This window comes from Myxine glutinosa, chromosome 1 (assembly GCF_964187855.1).
Source record: "Myxine glutinosa chromosome 1, kmMyxGlut1.1, whole genome shotgun sequence".
Taxonomy (NCBI): Eukaryota; Metazoa; Chordata; class Myxini; order Myxiniformes; family Myxinidae; genus Myxine; species Myxine glutinosa.
The window spans coordinates 26,166,684-26,190,590 of record NC_136261.1 but is presented as its reverse complement, the minus strand read 5'-3'; the positions used below and the strand labels follow the sequence as shown (position 1 = coordinate 26,190,590).

Here is a 23,907-nt window from a genome sequence, read left to right as displayed (position 1 = left end):
GGTTTTTGGGTGAATGGTCACACATTATCATTCCTAGGTCTTTGATCCCCACACCTTATTTTCCTTTTACCTCTACCCACACCCTGTAGGTTGTGTGTTTCTCGAGCTAAGTACAGTAACCAAGCAATTTTGATTGAAGTTGGTGATGAAACGTTTTGTATCAAACAGGAAAGTGGGAGATAAAGAAAGGGGAGGAAACACACCAACCTGGAAGTAATTGGATCGGGTTAGGTAGTGTTAAGGAGGCTAGAACAAATTGCAGGTAGGCAAGGGAGATCACGTGAGATGGTGGTGTACCACGTGCTTGAATCCCTGGAGGAACAAGTGGGATGCAACAGCCTCAGGCGGGCAGTTCCATAAATGGGAGGAAAGAGGAACAAAAGAGTGAATGTGGGTGGCAAGCCTGTATGTTGGGGGGTGTACCATTTTACTTTTTATTTTTTTGTATACAAGATCGAGGCTCGTGTAAGAGGTAACAATGATCACAAAAAGACAAACTGACACATAAAACATATGTTAAAGGCAGCAGGAGACAAGATGGGCAGAGAGAGGGAAGCACACAAGTACAACATTTGAGAGCAGGGACATCGGGAAATCTGTGGGAGGGAGAGCGCTGGGTGGAGGAGGCATGGGAAGGGGGGGGGGGGCGGGGGCGGGAGAAGTAAAAAACACATGGACAGTGCTAGGACTTTCAGGAAAGAAGTTGGTATTTCAAAAAAGTAGATCTGGGGTTAATTAACGGGGGTAGAAAAGATCAAGGTTTTGGATGGGGGGAGATAAGAGATGGTGGTGAACAGATGATTTAAAGACCTGGAGGGAGGAGTGGGATTGAAGAGAGTGAGGGAGTTTGTTCCAGAGGCGGGAGAAAAGAGGAATTAAAGAGTAATAATGAATAATTAATTAATATTAATTTTATTAACGAAATTAATAAATTACTAAAATTAATAATTAATAGTGAGCAGAGAGTCTTGATTTTGGCAGTTTAACCATAAGAGGGTTGCAGGCAGATCTTGTGCGACCTGTAGGAATATTTGGGGGACAGAGCCCAGAGAGAGCTGGGGAGCAAGGCCGGAGTGGAGTCGGTAGAAGACAGAAAGACCACCAACCTGCCTACGGTGAGTTTTTTTTTTTTTTTTTTTTTTGTATACAAGATCGAGGCTCGTGAAAGAGCGAACATTAATCACACAGAAAGACAAACAGACACACAAAACAAATAACATCGGGAGCGGTAGACAAGATGGGGAGAGAGGGGGAAGGACACAAACACAACATTTGAGAGCAGGGACCGAGAGACATGGAGACATCGAGAGAACTGTGGGAGGGAGAGGGCTTTGGGGGGAAGGCATGGGAAGGGGGGGGGGGGGGTGGGAGAGGTATAAAACGTATGGATACTGCCAAGACTTCCAGGAAAGAAGTTGGAATTTCAAACAAGGTGGATCTGGGGTGAATTAGTGGGGGTAGAAAAGATCAAGGTTTTGGATGGGGGAAGATAAGAGATGGTGGTGAACAGCTGTTTTGAAGACCTGGAGGGAGGAGTGTGATTGAAGTGAGTATGGGAGTTTGTTCCAGAGGCGGGAGAAAAGAGGAATGAAAGAGTGAAGGTGAGCAGAGAGCCGAGATTTCGGCAGTTTAACCATCAGAGGGTGGCTGGCAGATCTTGTGCGACCTGTAGGAATATTTGGGGGACAGAGCACAGAGAGAGCTGGGGGAGCAAGGCCGGAGAGGAGTCGGTAGAAGACAGAAAGACCACCTACCTGCCTGCGGTGAGTGAGTGAAAGGCCCTCAGAGATAGCTTCATTGCGGGAGATTCCAATGATTCTGAAAGCTTTGGATTCAACAGCGTGAAGCCGAGCCAGGTGTGAGGCAGGAGCACCAGCCCATAGGGGAGAACAGTATTCCATTGAGCTGCGGATGAAAGCCTTGTATGTGGTGAGGAGCTCAGGTGTGCCTAGGAAGGACTTCGCACGACGGAGGAGAGTGAAAGTGAGACGGAGAGTGAAAGTGAGTGAAAGGCCCTCGGAGTTAGCTTCATCGTGGGAGATTCTTCCATGAATACATTACTGGAAGAAGGTGTGCATCTTAGAGGAGCAGAGGAGGGTCAGAGGGCTGATGGAGAGAGTGAGAGAGACGGAGATGGGCTCGACCCGGAGGGAAGGTCACAAACTCTGGGATGTGAGAGCAACAGACCTTTTGCTTTGGCCTCATTGTGTGTACTTCCACAAAACTCAGACCAAATTATGTTTTCTTAACCACACTACAGATGTATCAAACCTATTAAAAAAACTTGTCATTTGGGAGTCACAAATGGTAAGGTCACCTAGTGCATCCCCTAATCTACAAGGCAGGAACCAGCTGAGCTACATGGTCATTGGGCATGTATTTTTAACCTCAATGTCAGTAGATGATCGGTTTCTTTAAAGTTTTGTTGTACTTACACAATTATTTGACAAAATACATAAGATTCTCTGATGTATAGATAAATAAAATTGGTTTATTCATTAAATTTTATTGTATAGATAATGTAAATGGGTATTTTTATGGATTCCCCAAATAAAGATCATAAAAGAGAAATCAATGTGTATACAGCATTTGATTGCTGATTTGCATAACTTGTGGGGTCACAACTTTGCCGCTGATGCAATGTCACCCATCTACACTCTCTGCCATAAACAAGACCGATAATCTAACAACGGCGTAGCCGGGCTTGGCTCTGCTGAGTGGAGGATCTGCTGTTCCCATCATGTGACCAGATCCTCAGCTATGATTGGTCGACGTTTGTGACGGACATAAATACATACACCGGACGGACAGACATACGCCGTTCTGAACGGCATTGCCCTACGGGCTACGTCGTAAAAACCCAATATGAAGAAATCATAATGTAATTGTTGAAGGACTGTTCCAGCGTGGATTAGAAGCATCTTTTTGACACGAGGGATGTGCAGAACACTTGATTGTAAGTTTCCACGTAACGTAATTGCCTTGTGCAATAATCGTTCAGTATGTGCAATGCCATGTACTGTTAGGTTTTTAGAGTTGTTTTTTTAGAGTCTTTTTGAGATGCCAGTGTGTGGACTATCCAAACACTTGTTACATTCTAATCCATTATCATGCCACCTCTGTCAGAAAATGATGAGTCAAATCATTGGACAACTTCAAGCAGGAGCTTTGATTGATCATGTTGCAAGGCTCTTTAACATGGTGAGGAAGTGATTAGGACCTCAGAAGATGTTATCAGGCCACTGATCAACAAGAGATTTGCCAAGCAGGGTACGCCACTGATCAACAAGAGATTTGCCAAGCAGGGTACGTACCAGCCTCAGGATAACGACCCTCGGTCAGAACCAATACATTCGCACGACCCATATAGCAATCAGTTTGAAACTTCGCAGAGTACTGGAAACACTCCCTCAACCTAACAGGATAAATGTCAATGACCTCTTAAGGTGTCTCCGTGATGCAGGGTAGGGATCCAAATAAAGGATGTGGGGAGGATGGGGTGGACAGTATTCACACAGAACTCTCAGGTAGGAAAAACTGGAAATTTGTGGAGGAGGTGGTTTAACTGCGGGTAGAAAAGATCATGGTTTTGGATGGTGTTTGATCTGAGATGGTGGTGAATATCTGTCTTGAAGACCTGGAGGGAGGAATGAGATTGAAGAGAATGTGGAAGTTTATTCTACAGGTGGGAAAAGAAGAGGAATGAATGAGTGGAGGTGAGCAATGATTCTGGATTTTGGGAGTTTAGCAGAAGGTGGTTGATGGTGGACCTTGTGCAGGTTGCAGAAACCTGAGGGGGGTGGGAGGGGGAGGGGCAGGGGCTGGGGAGAGGGGAAGGTGAAGGGGTAGGGGACAAAGCACGGAAAGAGCAGAGAGTGCAAGACCATATAGGAGGTGGTATTATACTGAGAGACCAATGACCTGTCTGTGATGGGAAAGTGATTGGCCCATGGATTCAGCTTCATCGTGGGAGATTCCAATGATCTTGAAGGCCTTGGTTTCCACATCGTCAAGCTGAGCAAGGTGTGATGCTGTGCTGAACAAGGTGCGAGGCTGTGTTGAGCAAGGTGTGATGCTGTGCTGAACAAGGTGCGAGGCTGTGTTGAGCAAGGTGTGGGGCTGTGCTGAGCAAAGTGTGTGTGAGGATGTTCTGAGCAAGGTGTGAGGGAGTGCTGAGCAAGGTGTGAGGATGTGCTGAGCAAGGTGCGAGGATGTGCTGAGCAAGGTGTGAGGCTGTTCTGAGCAAGGTACAAGGATGTGCTGAGCACGGTGTGAGGCTATTCTGAGCAAGGTACAAGGATGTGCTGAGCACGGTGTGAGGCTGTTCTGAGCAAGGTACAAGGATGTGCTGAGCAAGGTGTGAGGCCGTTCTAAGCAAGGTGTGAGGCTGTTCTGAGCAAGGTGTGAAGTTGTGCTGAGCAAGGTGTGAGGCCGTTCTAAGCAAGGTGTGAGGCTGTTCTGAGCAAGGTGTGAGGATGTGCTGAGCAAGGTGTGAGGCTGTTCTGAGCAAGGTGCGAGGGTGTGCTGAGCAAGGTGTGAGGCTGTTCTGCGCAAGGTGCGAGGATGTGCTGAGCAAGGTGTGAGGCTGTTCTGAGCAAGGTGCGAGGATGTGCTGAGCAAGGTGTGAGGCTGTTCTGAGCATGGTGCGAGGATGTGCTGAGCAAGGTGTGAGGCTGTTCTGAGCAAGGTGCGAGGATGTGCTGAGCAAGGTGTGAGGCTGTTCTGAGCAAGGTGCGAGGATGTGCTGAGCAAGGTGTGAGGCTGTTCTGCGCAAGGTGCGAGGATGTGCTGTACATCTCTGGGATATCATTGATTCTTGCGTTCGAACTCTGCCAAGTCAGCCACAGAAAAAAAGTATTGCCTTTTTTATTTTACCCTCTGTCATCTCAGTCTTCCATGAGCCTCGATCCGGTATAGAAGGTGGGTGAGGGATAAGAAAGTCTCTCGGGTTTGTTCAACGATTGCACAGCTTTAATATCAGCACCATCCTCTAATTCCATTAGCTCAATCTCAAATTATAACGTCACCTGCTTGCCATCCTGAAGTCGCTGGGAAAGTCAACCTGCGGCTTGCTCACCTTTACTAAACACCTCACCACATGACTTGCTCTAATGACAGACATTGAAACGCTACAGATACAGATCAGACATCAATAAGAAAACTAACTCAGAAAACGAGCTTATTGTGAATCAATCTCTTGTAAAACAACACTGTAGAGTGCGGAGGGTTTTCAGTACCCATAATGCATTGCTCGGGCGCCATATTGGTTGGCAAGCTAAACAAGCAAGAAAAGGTAAACAAGACCAAATATTTAGCGTAACCTTCCATTGCAGTAAGTCAGAATAACGAGATAAACGTGCTAGATTGTAGAGGTACTGATGCCATCGTTGCCAGGAAAGTGAATACACACAACATGGCAGCGCGCACGGCATTATGGGATAGCTGAAACCCCCAATAGATCGAAGAGTTGAAGTCTTGAAGAGGTGGCAGAAAACTCTTATTGAGAACATAGTGTAATTAAAATATGATCGATTTCATTAATATGTCGTGCAATGTGGATGCTATCATAATTCTTGCGTTTTCGTATTAGAAATAAAATATGAACGTTTAACAACAATAACAACACAAACCAACCGACCAATGCGATGCGTCGTTGTTGCGCTGTGGCGCTAGCGGAGTGCTTTGCTTCGTGGCGGCTGCAGACGACCTGGAAATAGTTTATTTTGATTGTACATCATCCAGAAAGCACAATATAACGTGCTTTATCATACGGTGGGCTCTTTGTTGCTTTATGAAATGAAAAATATTCGTGTTGAAACTCTAGCCGTGGATGAATGAATCGATATGCGTGTTCGGCCTATTTATCATATGACATATGTATGTATTGGCCACATGAACTGATGAAGCCACGTTTGATTTTACTTCATGTAATAAAACTTTCCATCGACTGCTTTTCATTGTATAATCCACCATAAGTGTGTTTAACGATGGTGAAGGTTACATATTCATATTGTGCTCAACCTCAGGTGATCCAGGAAGCACGATCTCTCCACACTCGAGAATGAACTCTCAAACCTGTCTCCCTCCTCCAAATCCTGGTGGCATCTGGTCAAATCTGTTTCTGGTGTTTGTTCCCCCTCCATCCCCTCCATCCCCTCCATCCCACCTCAAATGGCTGCACAGCTGACCCCGCACATGAAAAGCTGAATGCCTCAACTCTGTGTTTGCCTCTAAATCTTCTTTCCCAAACCCGTCTCTCTCTGTTCCCACCGCACCCAGTCGTACCGAGCTGCTCCTGGACTCTGTGTCCTTCTCTCCTGACAAGGTGGAGAAGTTTCTGTCAAACCTCGACTCTGATTCTGCAACTGGACCAGACAGCATCAGCACATGTGTCCAAAAATCCTGCTCTGTCGCTCTATCTCACCCTCTCTTTTGCTCAAGATCATCTGCCATCTGCTTGGAAATCAGCAAACATTACAGCTTTACACAAAAAATGTGCAAAAACAGTTCCTTGCAACGACAGACCAATCAGCTTGCTCCCAATAATCAGCAAGGTCATGGAATCAATCATCGCTTCTGATATTAAATCCTTCCTCTTCTCCAATGGCTTGATCTCTGATCATCAATTTGGATTCAGACCAGGTCATTCTACTCTGGACATGCTGCTTCGACTGTCTCAACAATGGATGGAGGTCCTCAATGCCAAACAGGAAATCAGAGCCGTCTCCCTTGACGTATCACGTGCCTTCGATACGTTCTGGCACGCCGCTCTGCTCACCAAACTCTCCTATGGTATCCATGGAAATCTCCATGCATGGCTTGCAGACTTCCTCTCCTGTCATTGTCATCTTGTGGCCTTGAATGGAATTCTCTCATCTCCTCTTCCTATCCAAGCTGGAGTTATTCAACGCAGTGTTCTGGGCCCTTCAAGGCAGCGATTGGAATCTCCCGTGATGAAGCTGATTCTGAGGGCCTTTCACTCGCTCTACCGGAGGCAGGTTGGTGATCTTTCTGTCTTCTACCAATTCCTCTCTGGTCTAGCTCCCCCAGCTCTGTTTATTCTCTGTCCCCCAAATATTCCTGCTGAGTCCTCAAGATCTGCCAGCAACCCTCTTCTGGTGAAACTTCAAGACTCTCTGCTCACCTTCACTCTTACAATCCTCTTTTTTTCCCGCCTCTGGAACAAATTCCCACACTCTCTTCAATCTCACTCTTCCCTCCAGGTCTTTAAATCATCTGTTTCAGCAAGCAACAAAACGGCTACCCCTGTTAAAACACCCCAAATCCAACTCCTTTAAATTCCCTGTTTTCTTTCCTGAAAGCCCTTGTAGTGTCCATATTATTTATCCCGTGAACCCCACCCCTCTCTCTTCCACAAATCTCCTGATGTCCCTGTTCCCCACTGTTGTTGTACTTCCCTCTCTCACCCCCTCTTCTCCCCTGCTCCCTCTGTTATATGTTCTGTGTTGTGCTAGATGTCATACGAGCCTCGACAATGTATACAAAAAGAGAAAGTTTATTATTACCTCGCCACCAAAGGTCGATTGAGGTTATGTTTTCACCCGTCTGTCTTTCTCTTTGTTTTGTCTTTGAGCAGCATATCTCGAAAAGTTATTGACAGATTCGGACGAAACTTCCAGTTAGGTGTGAGACAAGGATGAATTGACTAGATTTTGATGAAGATCCGGATCCAGATCCAAGAAATTTTAAGTGATTCTTCACCATTGAGAGAAAGGACTAAAACCGGCATGATGTCTCTTGAAGTTGTGGAAGAGTTATGATGAAACTTGCTGGATGAGTTTGGTAGCTGAGAAGAAGAAGCCGATTAGATTTTGGTGTGTGACAAGGACCAATGGTCCTGATGTAGTTCCGCTCTATCAGTGGGATACAAAATGAAAACTGTTAAACCTGGCGGAGGTATCGGCTCTACTAAGTGCCGTTATTTGGAATGAGTTTATGGTGTATGTGTGGAATGACTGGAAGAGTAGACGAGGTTTAAATTGAGTTTGCATGATGTTGATGATAAGCGTCATTACCTCTCGTTTATCGGTGTTGCCCTCTTCCTGGCTATGTGATGCTTTCTTGTAATGATTTCCACTGTAACAATGTTGTGTCATGTCGTTTCACCTGTCATTGCAGGGCATACTGAAGTGGGGTGACCACGATGGATTTCCAACACAGGCCAGGTGGAAAGACCGGAGGGGGAGGCGTTGCCTCTTTCTCCGAGTCCAACCGGGACCGCCGAGAAAGACTGCGGCAACTCGCTCTTGAGACTATTGACATTAACAAGGTGCTGAGATTGCCCCAGAACACCTGTATTGATCATTCATTCTTAATAAGCTCTTGTTAGATAAGTTAGACTCAAATATACTGATTCCACTTTCTTTTACCGTCTCAGGATCCATATTTTATGAAAAACCATTTGGGGTCTTATGAATGCAAGCTCTGCCTGACTCTTCACAACAATGAGGTGAGATGTTTATCTCGGTGAAAAAATGATTGCATTCCACAACATGGTCAAGGATGGTTGTGGACGTCTATTTCTAGTTTAGTTGCTGGATGTAGTCTATAGTAGTGTGAATTGGCAACAGAACCTCCCAGAAATGATGCAAACCAGAAGCCAGGTTCTGTGTATGAGCGGACGCACTGGATTATTAGAGGGTTCCTATGGGGCCTGGAAGTCCTTGAATAGCATGGAATTTCGTTACCTCAAATCCAAGGCTATGAAAGCATGCATTTTTCCCGTTTTGCTTAAAAGAGCCTGGGAAAGCCATGGGAAATGAGCAGTCGTGACTTTTTCTTTGTTTAAATCTGAGAAAATGGTTTTGCATGATCGTGGAAAAACAGAGGGAATTCACGGAATCAGGCGACTTGAACCGTTAAATTGATTGTGACACGTGACTAATAGTGAAATACACCATTTAGGGGCACTGTATATGAAGAGGGGTGGAGACACTCATCTGGGTATGGTAGGCTGGATCCCACCCCCCTTTGGAAAGTCTGGGGAAGAGGTTCGGTGACAACATGAAACGGAATTTAGCTTTTTTTGAAAAATGAAAAGGCATTTTTTTTAAACGGGAAATCATTGTCTCTAAAATTCATAATCGCCTTCATTTGAAAACTTTTTTTTTCTTTTTTTTGTATACAAGATTGAGGCTCGTGTAAGAGCTAACATTAATCACAAAAATTCAAACGGACACACAAAGCATATAATAAAGGGAGCGGGAGACAAGATGGGGAGAGACGAGACAAGAAAACTTTTTTTAGTTGTTGGAATAAAATACTCCTGAGCACCCCCCAAAAAATTGTTTTTATTTAAGTCCTCTCAGAGAATAAGGGAAGGTAATGAATGAATGAATGAATGAATGATCGTTTTTAAGGCCATTTTCCCCGCTAGAGCGGGGGTTAGCCTTGCGGGCCCCATGACAATCATGGTTCCCTGTTTGAGGCAATGTTTTTATGGCCGGATGCCCTTCCTGGCGCCAACCCTTAGTCGCCTCTTACGATGCGCAGGGATACGGTGTACCTATTCTAAACCAGGGTACACACCGTGATCATTCATCCCAGTAAGCTGGTACTCAATTTGCCGACCTCGGAAGGATGACAGGCTGAGTCAACCCCCCTGGCGTTAATTCAGCGATCGACCGGGATTCGAACCCAGGATCCTAGGATCCCAAGCCAGCACCCTAACCGCTAAGCCAACACCAGGCATAATAATGCACCAGAATAAGGGAAGGTAATGCTAGAGGATAATTAGAATGGCATTCAGTATAGCGCATACCTCCGCCAGGCTGAACTGGTTACCTTTCGTGTTCCACTGATAGGCCGGGTCTGCTTCCGGACCTAAACCAAAATCTAATCGGCTTATTCTTCTCACCTAACCAACTCGTCCACCATGTGTCGTCTGAATCCGTCCAGAACTTTATGAGATCTCGTGCTATGTGTCGTTTTTGGCTTCACCATTGAATCCGGCTTCGATAATTACCTCCGCCGGTGGATGGAGGTTATGTTTTTTTCAACGTGATTCGTCATCATTGAGAGATCGAGTCAAAAACGATATACAGCAAGATATTTCAAAACGTTGTGGATGAGTTATGACAAAATTAGGTGGATGAATTGGTTAGGATCGTGGAAGAGTTATAACACAGAATGCACCAGAACATACCAGAAGAAGAAGAACATAGAACATAGTGGAAACACAAACACCATGGTAAAGGCACACAGCGGAGGGATACGTTATTTTTGGTACCAAGGAGCGAGGCTCATGGAAGAGAAAGATAGAACTGGCAGTGTGACAAACATGAATGACATGAACGAACAGGAAAAGAGGAGAGAGAAGGGGGAAGGAAACTGGAACTAGCAAGTAAGATGGTTGATTTAGGAAAGGTTAATGGTCATAATTGGGGTTGAGAAGAAATGGCGGTGCACTGTTTTCTTGAAGTCCTGGATAGAAGAGTAAGACAGAACTGCTTCTGGAAGGTGGTTCCATGGACTGGAGAAGCGAGGAATAAATGAGTTGAAGTGTGGTTAAACTGTCTTGGAAAATGCAGGAGTAGCCTGGAATTTTAGATAGGCCGTGTACGAACCCTGTGTATAGCATTTGTATCGGTGCAATGTACAATTACTGCATGGAGAGTATTCTGACATCACAAGTGAGACCTCCAAAGGGAAGACCTTTCCTGGTGGGTTGAATGGTTTTGTACGTCAACACAGTCGCTCAAGATCTTCCAGACATGAAAGGTTACATTTTGTGAATTTTTAATATGGGTCATGGAACGGCACATTAAATACAGTACAAGTCCGAAGTTCAAGTGCGGTACTTTCTCCTCTTATCTTTCTTCACTGAAGTTATGCTGTTGCAACTAGCTTGGCATGTTAATAATTTGGTAAACCTGAGAAAAGCGCGTGTTGTGAAATGCTCTTTGACTTGGTGTGATGGTTGACCAATGCATTTTTTTTTTTTTTGCATGTGTAGGGAAGCTACCTGGCACACACTCAAGGCAAGAAACATCAAGCCAACCTGTGAGTACAATCATAACCTCATGCTCCAAATTGATGATTCAATTTGCAAACCATAGCACAGTTTATACACTTGGGAAAGTAGGTTTATCTGTCTGTTGAAAGATAAAACTAGAACTGCACTCGGTAGAGCGCATTCCTCCGCCAGGCTTCACAGCTGGTTTTGTATCCCGCTGATGGGCCGGATCTGGATTCGGACCTGAACGAAAATCGAATCGGCTTGTTCTTGTCACCTTCCCAACTCATCCACCATGTTTTGTCATAACTCGTCCACAACTTTTTGAAACATCATGCTTTATATAGTTTTTGTCCCCTTCTCTCAATGGTGAAGAATCACTTTAAAAATTCTAGGATGCGGATTTTGATTTTCACCAAAATCTAATCATTTCGTCCTTGTCACACACCCAACCTGTCCACCAAATTTCTTCCAAATCCGTCTTCACAACTTTCTGTGGCAGAGGTAATAAAAACTTCTGGGGGCCAGAATGTGTGGGCCCTCCCCCCACCCCCAGAAGCTGTGAAAGGCCCTAAATGCTAGAAAGTGCATTTGGAGCCATTTTGGGACATTTAGCTGTGGTGAGTGGAAATTTGCATCATCATGTACGTGATATAACTGTAGCTTTTCTTTCCCATATAGATAATGCGAGCAAATCTGGACCGAGTTTAAAATTCAAATTCTGATAAGTAATGAAGTGTTTTTTTTCCCATAATATTGATTTTAAATTTTGGCATCTGAAGGAAATAGGATTTACACAATCCTTTGCAGAAGGTTGAACCGATCAGATGGCAGAAAACATGATGAAGACAGACTGTGATGATGGTTCCATCTTCAGCGTATTCACGATCACCATCATGACTTGCAGCTGTTTTTGATTTCGGCTCTGTTGTTGCTGCTGTCACTTTCGTAGGCCGTTTGTTGAGGAAGTTTGTTTTGGGTAAACTTAGCTGTCTGGTTGCACTTTATATTAAGATGAGCAGAAGTGGTAAAAAAATACAGCGATATTCCAAAAGAAGCCTTTTATTCTTGGCTTGTTGAAAGAGCTCAAAATTTGGGGAGTGAGGGGTGGAGGGGGAGGGGGGGTTGTATATCTTAAAGGGAAATAAAAATTTTTTCCGAGTGACTGAGGCAGTGGTCTGTTACCTATACACCGTCCGGGTTCAAACCTTCGTTTAATTGAAAAAATTTCAATTTTCCTGTAGGTTTGGATTTGAAGCAACCTTTACTTAAAAAAAAATTATCAGTGGGATATTCGTTATGAGAACATACGAGCAGCACCTATAGATTGTGTCATGATTTGTTAGTGTATGCAAACCACCTTTTATTTAGTACCCTGCAATAGGAGAATTGTCCCATATAGAACATCCAGTGCCATCGGTGTGCCATATGCACTTCTTGCAGAGCCCGGAGAGCTGCAAAGGAAGCCAAAGAAGCTCCAACACAGCCTGCACCTGAGAAGGTGAAGGTAGACATCAAGAAATTTGTAAAGATAGGCCGTCCAGGCTACAAAGGTGAGCTGTGGATTTTCTTCTCCCCATACTTTTATTTTATAAAGATTTACTTGTGATTGCCAATGTTGCAAAACATTTTTAGTTCACCCCCAGGGTACAGTGTGAAAAGTTTGGCAGGAAAAGAGCAGTAGGAGGGGTTAATGTACTTGTACATGAATTTATAAGTATAGTAGGCAGTGGACAAGTCTACATTGTACAAGGGCTTTGAACCTGGGGCCATTGCATCATTCGCCAAATGCTTATATTAGAACACCAAACAGGCCTACCTTCGCAAGGGCTCCTCTATTACCAACTGACATTTGTTTTTAACAAAGTATGCTCTAAATTTTACGAGTGTGTGTGTAAATGTAATGCCTTCTATTGTTTTTGTCCAAAACAGGTAAAAATATGAAGACATTTTGTGCTCTCTCTTTCTCCCTCTCTCTCTTTATTGTGCTTGCTCTCTTTCTCACGCTTGCTCTCTCTTTATTGTGTTCGCTCCCTTTCTCGCTTTCTTCTGTCTTTGTCGTGCTCTCTCTCTCTATTGTGCTCACTCTTTCCCACCTTCATCTATCTTTCTCACGCTCGCTCTCTCTTTCTTGTGCTCACTCTTTCTCGCCTTCATCTGTCTTTCACACGCTCGCTCTCTTTATTGTGCTCGCTCTCTTTCTTGCTTTCATGTCTTCCTTGCGCTCACTCTCTCTTTCTCGTGCTGGCTCTCTTTGTAGTCTTCATCTGTCTTTCTTTTGCTCGCTCTCTCTTTTTTGTGCTCGCTGTCTTTGTAGTTTTCATTTGTCTTCCTCACGCTCACGCTCTTTTTTTGTGCTCGCTCTCTTTGTAGCCTTCATCTGTCTTTCTCGTGCTCGCTCTCTCTTTAATGTGCTCGCTCTCTTTATCGCCTTCATCTGTCTTCCTCGCTCTCACTCTCTCTTTTTTGTGCTTGCTCTCTTTGTAGCTTTCATCTGTCTTCCTCACGCTCTCTTTTTTTTGTGCTCGCTCTCTTTGTAGCCTTCATCTGTCTTTCTCGTGCTCGTTTTCTCTTTATTGTGCTCGCTCTCTTTCTCGCATTCATCTGTCTTTCTCGCGCTGGCTCTCTTTCTCGTGCTGGCTCTCTTTGTAGCCTTCATCTGTCTTTCTTGTGCCCGCTCTCTTTACCGCCTTCATCTGTCTTCCTCGCTCTCACTCTCTCTTTTTTGTGCTCGCTCTCTTTGTAGCCTTCATCTGTCTTTCTCGTGCTCGCTCTCTCTTTAATGTGCTCGCTCTCTTTATCGCCTTCATCTGTCTTCCTCGCTCTCACTCTCTCTTTTTTGTGCTCGCTCTCCTTGTAGATTTCATCTGTCTTCCTCATGCTCACGCTCTCTTTTTTTTGTCCTCGCTCTCTTTGTAGCCTTCATCTGTCTTTCTCGTGCTCGCTTTCTCTTTATTGTGCTCACTCTCTTTCTCGCGTTCTTCCGTCTTTCTCGCACTGGCGCTCTCTTTCTCGAGCTGGCTCTCTCTTTCTCACCCTATGAGAAAGGACTACGCTATGAAAGGTCACTGCTCATTGTTGTTCCACAGATTTTGCGCACACAGTGAGGTTATTATCCCCAAGCTTTTTGGAAGAAAACAAACGGGGTGCTATTGTAATCTGCTTTGTCTGTCCATCTGTCACACTATCTCCTAAACGGCTGGGCAGAAATTCACCAAACCTGGCAGTTATGCTCTAAGATGATCACCACATGGCAATAATGTGCAAAAGCAGTACAATTTATGGCTCCACTCTAAGGGGTGGAATCATAAGGTCAAATACCAAAAATGTTTTTTTTATGGAACATTGTATATATGCAATCAGCATTGGTAAATGCATGATATATGTAATGGTTTTTTTTGGCTTTTGCCCCCAGTTCATGCCCCAGAGGGTGGAGACTTTGGTCACATGTGTCAAAACAGGAGATTAAAAAAAAATTAATCACTTACAAAATCTAAGATTTTTCAAATATATTGGGTGGTCTTGCATATTGGGTGGTCTTGTGCGTTATTCTGTCTTTCTGTCTGTTTGTCTGCCTGCCAAACGCAATATGTCAGGTCACAATATTAAACCGATCTTCACCAGATGTTAGAGTTGGTCATAAGGAAGAAGTTTATTGATTTTGAGATCAAAGGTCATCTTCAGGTCAAATATCTAAAATTGTCATTTTTCATCCGATTGACTTGAAAATTGCTCAGCATTTGCACATTGTCACTAAATTGGGAAGCCAACTATTTTTGAGGTCAAAAGGTGAACTGAAGGTCAAACTTCCAAAATCATCAATTTTCATCTGATTAACCTGGAAATTAAAGGGCAATTGCATTCTACATCACTGAATTGGAAAAACAACGTTTTGTGATCAAAAGGTCAATTCAAGGTTAAATGCCTAATATCAATTTTCATCTGAAAAATCATCAATTTTAATCCGATTGACCCGAGCTATGATTAAGATCGTCAATTTTAATCTTAATGAAATGGACAATTTGATGTATCCATAGCAACTTTTTCTTTTTATGAGGGGTGGATTTTGCAAGTATTGTGCTCTGCATGACGTCTTCTTGTTTTCTTGTTTTTGATATTGGTTTATTCCTGGTGAAACCTTTTGCTATGTTTCAACAATGCTTTTTCGGTAGGAAGTGTGGGGATTTGCGATGCTGCGCCATCGACTTCGCTGGAGTTGGATTTACCTAAGCGTAGTGGCCTAACTTCAAAGTGTACTAGTTCCAATTTGTTTCAGCACTTTGGGGGAAACCGGTGATTGATGCTTTTTGCAATGGTGGATGCCTGCAACACATTACTCGGATTCCGATTTCCAGATATGAATTCGGACATCAAATCCACCTCTACTGGTGGTTTCCTGAGCAACTCCCATAGACTGTCCTTGAAACCACATGAGCCTGTTTGTTCTTTGCATCCTTCCACAAATGAAAGAAAAAGTGTATCTTTGCATAGAAACTTTAATTTGATTATCGTTCAGCATGACAATGCAACTTTGTGCTGCTATCCCACCTCCCTTCTTTCTCCTTCGTGTAGTGACCAAGCAACGAGATGGTGACACCGGGCAACAGTCATTGCTCTTCCAGGTTGGAGCTCAAAGCAATGGAAATGCATCTCATATTTAAACTGTAGTTTGCTCTTTGTGAACACCTTTTCCACGAACGCTTTATTGTTATTATTATTATTATTATTATTATTATTTTTCATGAATCTTGCTCTTTACCTGGCCTGCACTCTGCTTCCTTCCCAAAGATTGATTACCCTGAGATTGTGGATGGTGTTCTGCCACGTCATCGATTCATGTCTGCATACGAGCAGCGTGTCGAGCCCCCTGACCGCCGCTGGCAGTACTTGCTCTTCGCTGCAGAGCCCTACGAGACGATTGCATTCAAGGTATGAAAGCAGGTTGAAGAGATTGTTGTTTGGTAATAACAGAATGTTTCTCTGTGTATGATCGCTGTTACATGACCTTTGAGTGGAAACTTTACTGCTGTTGCATTACTAAAGTGTCCTCAGCGTTACAACGTAACAGCAATTTCAGCGTCCAAACGGCCCCAAGACGCTCCAAACTGGATTGAGGGCCTTTCTTCGTTCATTTGGAATGCAGGGCGGCCAATCTGGCAGCGACGAACATCTTGCTTAGCTGGGGGTCCTAATCCAACATAGAACCCGAGCGGAGGTTCATAGCTGGCGAGAAGGTGCATTTAATGATGAGCGTTGAGCACTCCAAAACCTGAACATCCTCTAAAAGGATTTATAGTGAGTCTGCTGTTCTAAACCAGTGATGTATGGCAATTGGGGGCAATAGGAGATATTACAATTAAGGTACAGCATCTCCGGTGCCCGATTAGAATATCATTTTGCTTTGAAACGTCACATCCGATACATACATTCTATAAGCACAACAGATGAATACCCCGATTGGGGGTACGGAACATAAAAGTTGCTCTACAAAGGTAAAACATGTATTCATAAAAATACCAAGAAATAAAAGCTGACCTTCTGTACTCTTGCCTCATGTTCATATTTTGATCTCAAATCTAAATTCCTTGAGTATATAGCAATAATAACACATTTGACTTCACTGTTCCAATACTTATTGAGAGCACTGTATAATTGAACACTGGACAACACAAATTGCCTTTTTGGCTCTTTCAAAACTCTTCCGTTTAGCAGTACTTGGACAAAATATTATGGCATTTTACATCATCTCGACCAATCAAATTTGCCGTTCACAGACATGTGAACAAAAAGGACATTTGCCATGTCCTTTTTGTCAAGACTGCTCGGGGTAAGGTGTTCTATGAACCCTCTCGTTGACAAATATTTTTAAGGGTGTAAGCAAAGACGGTAGATCGGAGGTACTTTGGAAGGACAAAATAAACTATGTTAATGTATTACCTATTTTGACAGGGCACCGTACTGCTTTAGAAGGGGAGGAAACTTTATATAGAGTGGTGTGGTGTTGTACCCCCTCTAATTCATTCTGAATTAAATTGTTGGCCAAATACTCGAATTTGGGCCTTTAGGTTGTCCCACCAAAGACTAATTGAGGAGAAAGAAGATTTTTTAGTACTCATTTCAGCCCAGAAATCACGAAAGGAGTCTGTAAATAAACTATCTTATAAAAGTTTAACGTTAAACTTCCAGTAACTATTTCTGTATGTGGGTCAAGGAAAAGAAAGATCTAAGGTTACCATATGGTGGTCTGAAAACAATGACGGAAAACAACCTGAAGAGACCGCGACGTTCCTAAAGGGTACATTAATGTACCAGCGGTCGAGTCTTGCCAAAGACACCCGGCCATTGGCACATCGACACCAGGTATACTGGACTATGTTGGGGTGATGCAATCGCCAAACATCCAGTAGACCGGCCGTCTTAAAGAAACGGGATAGGTCCGCATGGGACTCGGGGTGGGGTTCTGCAGAGTTTCTGTCCTTCGAAGGGTCAAAGGTGCAATTAAAGTCACCACCAATGCACACACATTGGTCGCGATCAACTGATTTCAGGTGGTTTACCATGGAGGTGAAGAAGGCCTTTCGGTCCCTGCTCTCACTAGGTGCGTACACATTGAAAATGGTGCAGCGGTCTGGTATGTTAATATGTAGCAATTGTAACTCTTGGAAATGCCGATTAACACCTCAGCTTCTGTCAGTACTGCATTTTCCGAAGCTTGCCTGTCTGAACACTTGACCAATGATACTGTTGTTGGAGGATTAAATACCATGTCCTGTTTTATCTGTCATCTCCTCACACCCATATTCATATACTTTATGTGTACCCTGCTGCACGACCCCTAAAGTGTAAAGTCACGACCCCTAAAGTGTAAAACCCAGAACAACCTGTAAATACTTTTGGTGTGCAGGTGCCCAGCAGGGAGATCGACAAGGGTGAGGGGAAGTTTTGGACGCATTGGAATAAAGAAACTAAACAGGTACTGTGATTGATCGTTTGATGGTCTGGAGGGAGCATTTATAATGCAGCTTCTGACAACAACTTACAACTTAGTTTGATGCCATTTAAAGTCAAATTTTATCTTTGGTTCCATACGAGTTGTAAGTAGTCGGTCGTTGTTGCTTTAGCAGTCACCGTCGTTTTCCGTCGCGTCTTTTTTTTTTTTTTTTTTCTTCCTTTACATTGGCAAACATTGGTTTTCATTGAAAAAGTTTTAACAAACCTCATGACACCTGAATTTTGAGTATTGTTTGTATCGCTTAGGCCAGGTCAAGCATCATGTACTTCCAGAAGGATCTGCAGGCCATTCGTCTGAACGCCAGCCTCAAACATTCCACGTAGCTCAGTCGAGTCCACTGCTTCATATTGGCTATCCAGGTGATTCTTGGTCCAACTTTAGTTCTCTTTAATAATCGCTCGGATGGCCAATATAAAGCAGTGAACTGGACTGCTTTAACCACCATTAGTGTCCCATCTATGGCCACCACATCAACTGTTCTACCACCAAGCACAAATGGTGCGGAAACGGAACACTGTGGAGATCCCTCCATGAAAGACGGAATTAAATGGGTATCACGCCTGAGCAGTATTTAGCATGCTCCTGTATTCTGAACGTGATCGAAACAATGCCAGTTATCAATACTATAATTAATTCTCGAGTTTAATCCTTCCAGAATGCTAACTAACCTGAATCGTTGGCGAGGGAAAGATGGCATGAAGAGACGCACATATGCTGCAGAAATATCTCATTGAATAAAATATCTAGACACTTAACAGAGTCCCAGACAAAGACACAATAAATAATCACAATATTAAAAAACGAAATTAACCCAGACTATGGACAACACACAACAACACACACAACAACCAAACACATAACTGGGTGAGATAGTTGGGATTGGCACTTTGTCCCCAGAGTGAACACAGTGGATTCTCTTGGCATGCTAGAGGAGGTGGCAAAGTTCCCTAGATGGAGCGTCTTGGGAGTGTGAATATAACTTAGAGAGAGAGAGAGAGAGAGAGAGAGAAAGAGAAAAAGAAAGAAAGAGAAAGAGAGAAAGAGACAGACAGACAGACAGAAAAAAAAAGCAAAAAAAAAAAACAACGATCGATCGATCGCAGAGTCCCCAACCTTTAGGAATTCATCCACCACCCCTCAAGGCATTGCCAGCATCGCAATTGCATGCCACGCTCATGCATGGAGACTGTCTCGTTCAATCTGATGACATCGATCCTTAACCATTCGGCACCGTGGCTGCCAAGCAGTGTCGGGCCTTGGCATGCTCATTGCTCTTCAGCACTTAAGAGGGCCATGCAGGAGGGGGGGATGTCAGAGGGTTGGTGGTGCCTCCTCTTCCCCCATGGTTTGCGAGAGGAGGAGGGGAAAGGTGTGCTGAGGCATCGATATAGGGGATGACCGGAGCGTTTCCCTCTCACCCGCCTGGCTGCTTAACGTGAGAGATAGTCTAAATTGGATAAGGCTCATCTCCCGCACGAGTCATACACCACAAAAGTATCTCAAGCATGTGTCCTTAGTATGTGTTGAAATGTCATATAAACGACAAGAAACAAACGGTGTTCAGGCCTTAAATTATACGAGTCCTTACCCCTACCTCGTAAACAAACTAGAACGACACTTCGGCTTGACGTCAACCGATGTGCCTCTGCCCACATTATTACATCATTATAATACTTGTACCAAGTTTGATTTTAATCCATTCAGCTGTTCTCAAGTTATCACATTTTTACCTGACATGACCTCTGACCTTTGACCTCTTGACCCCAAAATGTAATCTGTTCATGCTTACATCATTATACATATTTGTACCAAGTTTTAATTCAAATCTCTTCAGCTGTTCTCAAGTTATAGACATATTACAGAGTTTGACCTTTGACCTCTTGACCCCAAAATCTAATCAGTTTACCTTTACATCATCTATCTATAATTCCAGTAATCTCTGTCTGTCTGTCTGTACGTCTGTACGTTTGTCTGTGACCGCTGTTTCTCGACAACCACGGGTCCGATATACTTTTAACTTGCCAGGTATATTGCTGGGGACCCGAGGATGTGCCTTTTCAAGGTTTCATATTAATCGGACAATTACTTACCGAGCTATGTCCAAAAAACGATTCAACCAATCAGAGAGCAGCGAACGATCGCGTGTGCCGAACGTGGCGGGCACACTCTGCCTCGGATGGCACATTTGAGAGCGTATTCATTTATTTCACGTTTGCAAACTATGTTGGCGTTAAACTATGTTTTACAACTAATAAAAACGAATTTGCGATTCATTCGCTTTCCTGCGCGTTTGTGTACGCGATGGCGATTTCTTTACCAAACTCCGGAAGCCGTTCGCTTTGGACCGAACCATTGCATGTAAATAGAGGGGGGGGATTGTCACCACTCGCAAGCCGTTCGCTTTGGACCAAACCATTTCATGTAAATAGAGGGGGGGGGGATATAATTTTAGATATAGATATAGTACGGGCATGCCCTAGTTATACATAATTGTACCAAATTTGGTCAGAATGCCATCACTGGTTCACAAGTTATCGTGGTAACAGGATTTTTTTTACCTAACATGGCCTTTGACCTCGCATGCCCAACATCTAATCAGTTCATCTTTACCTCATTATAATACCTGCACCAAGTGTGACTAAGATCCCTTCAGCCGTTCTCAAGTTATCGCGGTAACGAAAACCTGTCATGGACAGCCGGACAGACGGACAGCCAGACGGACAACTTGAAAACATAATGCCGTTAAGTTAACTTTCTTTTTTATTCACTGCAGACAAGGCCTAAGAAAAACAAAAACCTTGTGCCATGCCAATAAAATGAATTGACAAACGCTGTATGATTTTGTGAACGTAAAAACCTTGCTTGTTTCTTTTTAACTGAAAAAGGGTTCCAATAAAGGGTTTACATGTGTGTGGTTATATGTTCCCGAGGTGGATAAGACGGCAGTGCTTTGACTGGAGCTGCGGAAAATTCCAAGTCCAGCACTTTATTACTCTCGCCAGAGGAGAGGGTATAATTGCATTTGAGTCTGTTTGTCTGTTTGTTACTTGCCGGAATAGATTCCGGCAAGTATGTTGATCGGTTTGTCTGTTTGTTCGCAGTACTACGTCTACACCGTTGCACGTAGAATCGCCAAACTTTACACACATATTTGTCTTGCCCTGGAATAGACTGTGCCCAATTTTTAACTCTCTCGGCCCAAGGCCTCCATTATGACTTCATAATTCGATAATTTGACAAGTACAAAACTTCATCCAATCAAGATGCAATTTCTTGAGCGACATGACGGCATAAAGTGGTGGAAAAAAAAATAATGATGACGTCATCGGTCACGTGTTTCAGCCACCATCTTGGAAAAACCGAAAAACTTTGCACCTCTATATCTCCGAAAGTTCTGAATAGAAAAAATTGAGACATGGCTCATTGTAAAGAACTCTCCATGGGGAATAAAATATGTTAATGATGATGTCATCAGTCACGTGATTCGGCCGCCATCTTGGAAAAACCGAAAAACTTTGCACCTCCATATCTCCGCAAGTGCTGAACAGAAAAAATTGAGACATGGCTCATTGTAAAGAACTCTCCATGGGGAATAAAATATATTAATGATGACGTCATCGGCTACGTGGTTCGGCCTCCATCTTGGAAAAACTTTGCATCTCTATATCTCCGAAAGTGCTGAATATAAAAAATTGAGACATTGCTCATTGTAAAGAACTCTCCATGGGGAATAAAATATGTTAATTATGATGTCATTGGTGCCTCCATTATGACGTCATAAAAAAGTACATTCCGGCAAGTCCTCGGTCTCTGACCGATTTTTCATCTGTTTGTTACTTGCTGGAAAAGATTCCGGCAAGTATGTTGATCGGTCGGTTTGTCTGTTTGCAGCACTACGTCTACACCGTTGCACGTAGAATCGCCAAACATTGCACACGTATTTGTCTTGCCCTGGAATAGACTGTGCCCAATTGATGACGTCATCGGTCACGTGGTTCGGCCGCCATCTTGGAAAAACCGAAAAGCTTTGCACCTCCATATCCAAAAGTAATGAACAGAAAAAAAATTGAGACATGGCTCATTGTAAAGAATTCTCCATGGGGAATAAAATATGTTAATGATGACGTCATCGGTCACGTGGTTCGGCCGCGATCTTGGAAAAACGGCAAAACTTTGCACCTCCATATCTCTGAAAGTACTGAATAGAAAAAATTGAGACATGGCTCATTGTAAATAACTCTCCATGGGGAATAAAATATGTTGATGATGACGTCATAGGTCACGTGCTTCGGCCGCCATCTTGGAAAAACCGAAAAACTTAGCACCTCTGTATCTCCAAAAGTGCTGAATAGAAAAAATTGAGACATGGCTCATTGCAAAGAACTCTCCATGGGGAATAAAATATGTTAATGATGACGTCATCGGTCACGTGGTTCGGCCGCCATATTTGTCCTAAATGGCCAATAAAAAGTAAATTCCGGCAAGTCCTCGGTCTCTGACCGATTTTTCATTTGTCTGTTTGTCTGTTTGCAGCACGACGTCTACACCGTTGCATGAAGAATCGCCAAACATTGCACACGTATTTGTCTTGCCCTGGAATAGACTGTGCCCAATTGATGACGTCATCGGTCACGTGGTTCGGCCGCCATCTTGGAAAAACCGAAAAACTTTGCACCTCTGTATCTCCGAAAGTGCTGAACAGAAAAAATTGAGATATGGCTCATTGTAAAGAACTCTCCATGGGGAATAAAATATATTAATGATGACGTCATTGGTCACGTGGTTCGGCCGCCATATTTGTCCTAAATGGCCTATAAAAAAAGTAAATTCCGGCAAGTCCTCAGTCTCTGCCCGATTTTTCATTTGTTTGTTTGTTTGTCCACACAGAATAAATATGATTTTCTCTGCAACCGTTGGTCCGACTGACAGGAAATTTTCACCATCGGTGTAACTCCACCTGTATAGTTTTTTTATGATAATTATGATGTCATCGGTCACGTGGTTCGGCCACCATCTTGGAAAAACCAAAAAACTTTGCACCTCTTTGCACCTCCGAAAGCGCTGAATAGAAAAAAAATTGAGACATGGCTCATTGTAAAGAACTCTCCATGGGGAATAAAATATGTTAATGATGATGTCATAAGTGCCTCCATTATGACATCATAATTCCACAAGTACAAAACCTCATCCGATCAAGATGAAATTTATTGAGCATAATCTAGGAATAAATTAGTTCAGAAAAATAATAATGGTTACGTCATCGGTGACGTGGTTCGGCTGCCATATTTGTTTCAACACAAAAGCCTTAAAAACCACTGAAAATACATCCTGGTGAGGGTTTGCAATGTCTGATTGCTCTTTGTAGTTTCTCCATGTTATGCATACTAGTTGGTTCTCATCGTGCCACCTGTTTCACTGAGCATTGTTAAAGACACATCTTCGAAAGCTAGGAATACTGATAGCGTAGCTCATACATCCCAACACATGATATTGTCTCCGAATTGGCATGTTAGTTTGGTGCTTTGGTTTGATAAAATGCACATTTTGCATTAAAATCTAGAGATGTAAGTTCCATTTGAGAGTTTGGTTTGTTGGAATTGTAAACTGAATTTTAAGGTAAAATTCTGTTCTGTAATTTCAGGGAAATGTTACATTTTATCACCTTGACACTTATCTGTTCTTTACGGTTATTTTTGTCCTTGCAGTTTTTCTTGCAATTCCATTACAAGTTGGAGAAGGTGGTACCGTTACTTGCAACATCACAACCACCACCACCTCTGTCGATCATAAAGTCTCGACCCACACCTCCTCATCCCCCTGGCATGCCAAGTGGCCTTCCTCCAGGACCACCACCATCTGTGCCTCCACCACTTGGTGGAGTCCCTCCACCTCCCCCAACTAGCATCCCTCCACCACCACC

The 23,907-nt window shown here is 43.5% G+C and overlaps 1 protein-coding gene across 1 annotated transcript; it reads left to right on the top strand.

Moving 5' to 3' along the window:
- The first annotated feature begins 5,639 nt into the window (after positions 1–5,639).
- LOC137421945 (splicing factor 3A subunit 2-like) lies at positions 5,640–23,661 on the top strand. Its single transcript, XM_078769902.1, has 9 exons — positions 5,640–5,772; positions 8,140–8,290; positions 8,399–8,470; positions 10,976–11,022; positions 12,419–12,528; positions 15,548–15,597; positions 15,764–15,904; positions 17,880–17,948; positions 22,521–23,661. Exons 2-9 carry the CDS (start codon positions 8,165–8,167, stop codon positions 22,542–22,544), a joined length of 639 nt encoding a protein of 212 aa, XP_078626028.1. The 5' UTR covers positions 5,640–5,772; positions 8,140–8,164; the 3' UTR covers positions 22,545–23,661.
- The last annotated feature ends 246 nt before the right edge of the window (positions 23,662–23,907 follow it).

Excerpts from the sequence above, each read along its gene's own strand:
- LOC137421945 (XM_078769902.1), top strand. The coding sequence starts at position 8,165 with ATGGATTTCCAACACAGGCCAGGTGGAAAGACCGGAGGGGGAGGCGTT. Across the intron at positions 8,471-10,975 it reads TGACTCTTCACAACAATGAG|GGAAGCTACCTGGCACACAC; the intron begins GTGAGATGTTTA and ends TTGCATGTGTAG. Across the intron at positions 15,598-15,763 it reads AACAGTCATTGCTCTTCCAG|ATTGATTACCCTGAGATTGT; the intron begins GTTGGAGCTCAA and ends TCCTTCCCAAAG.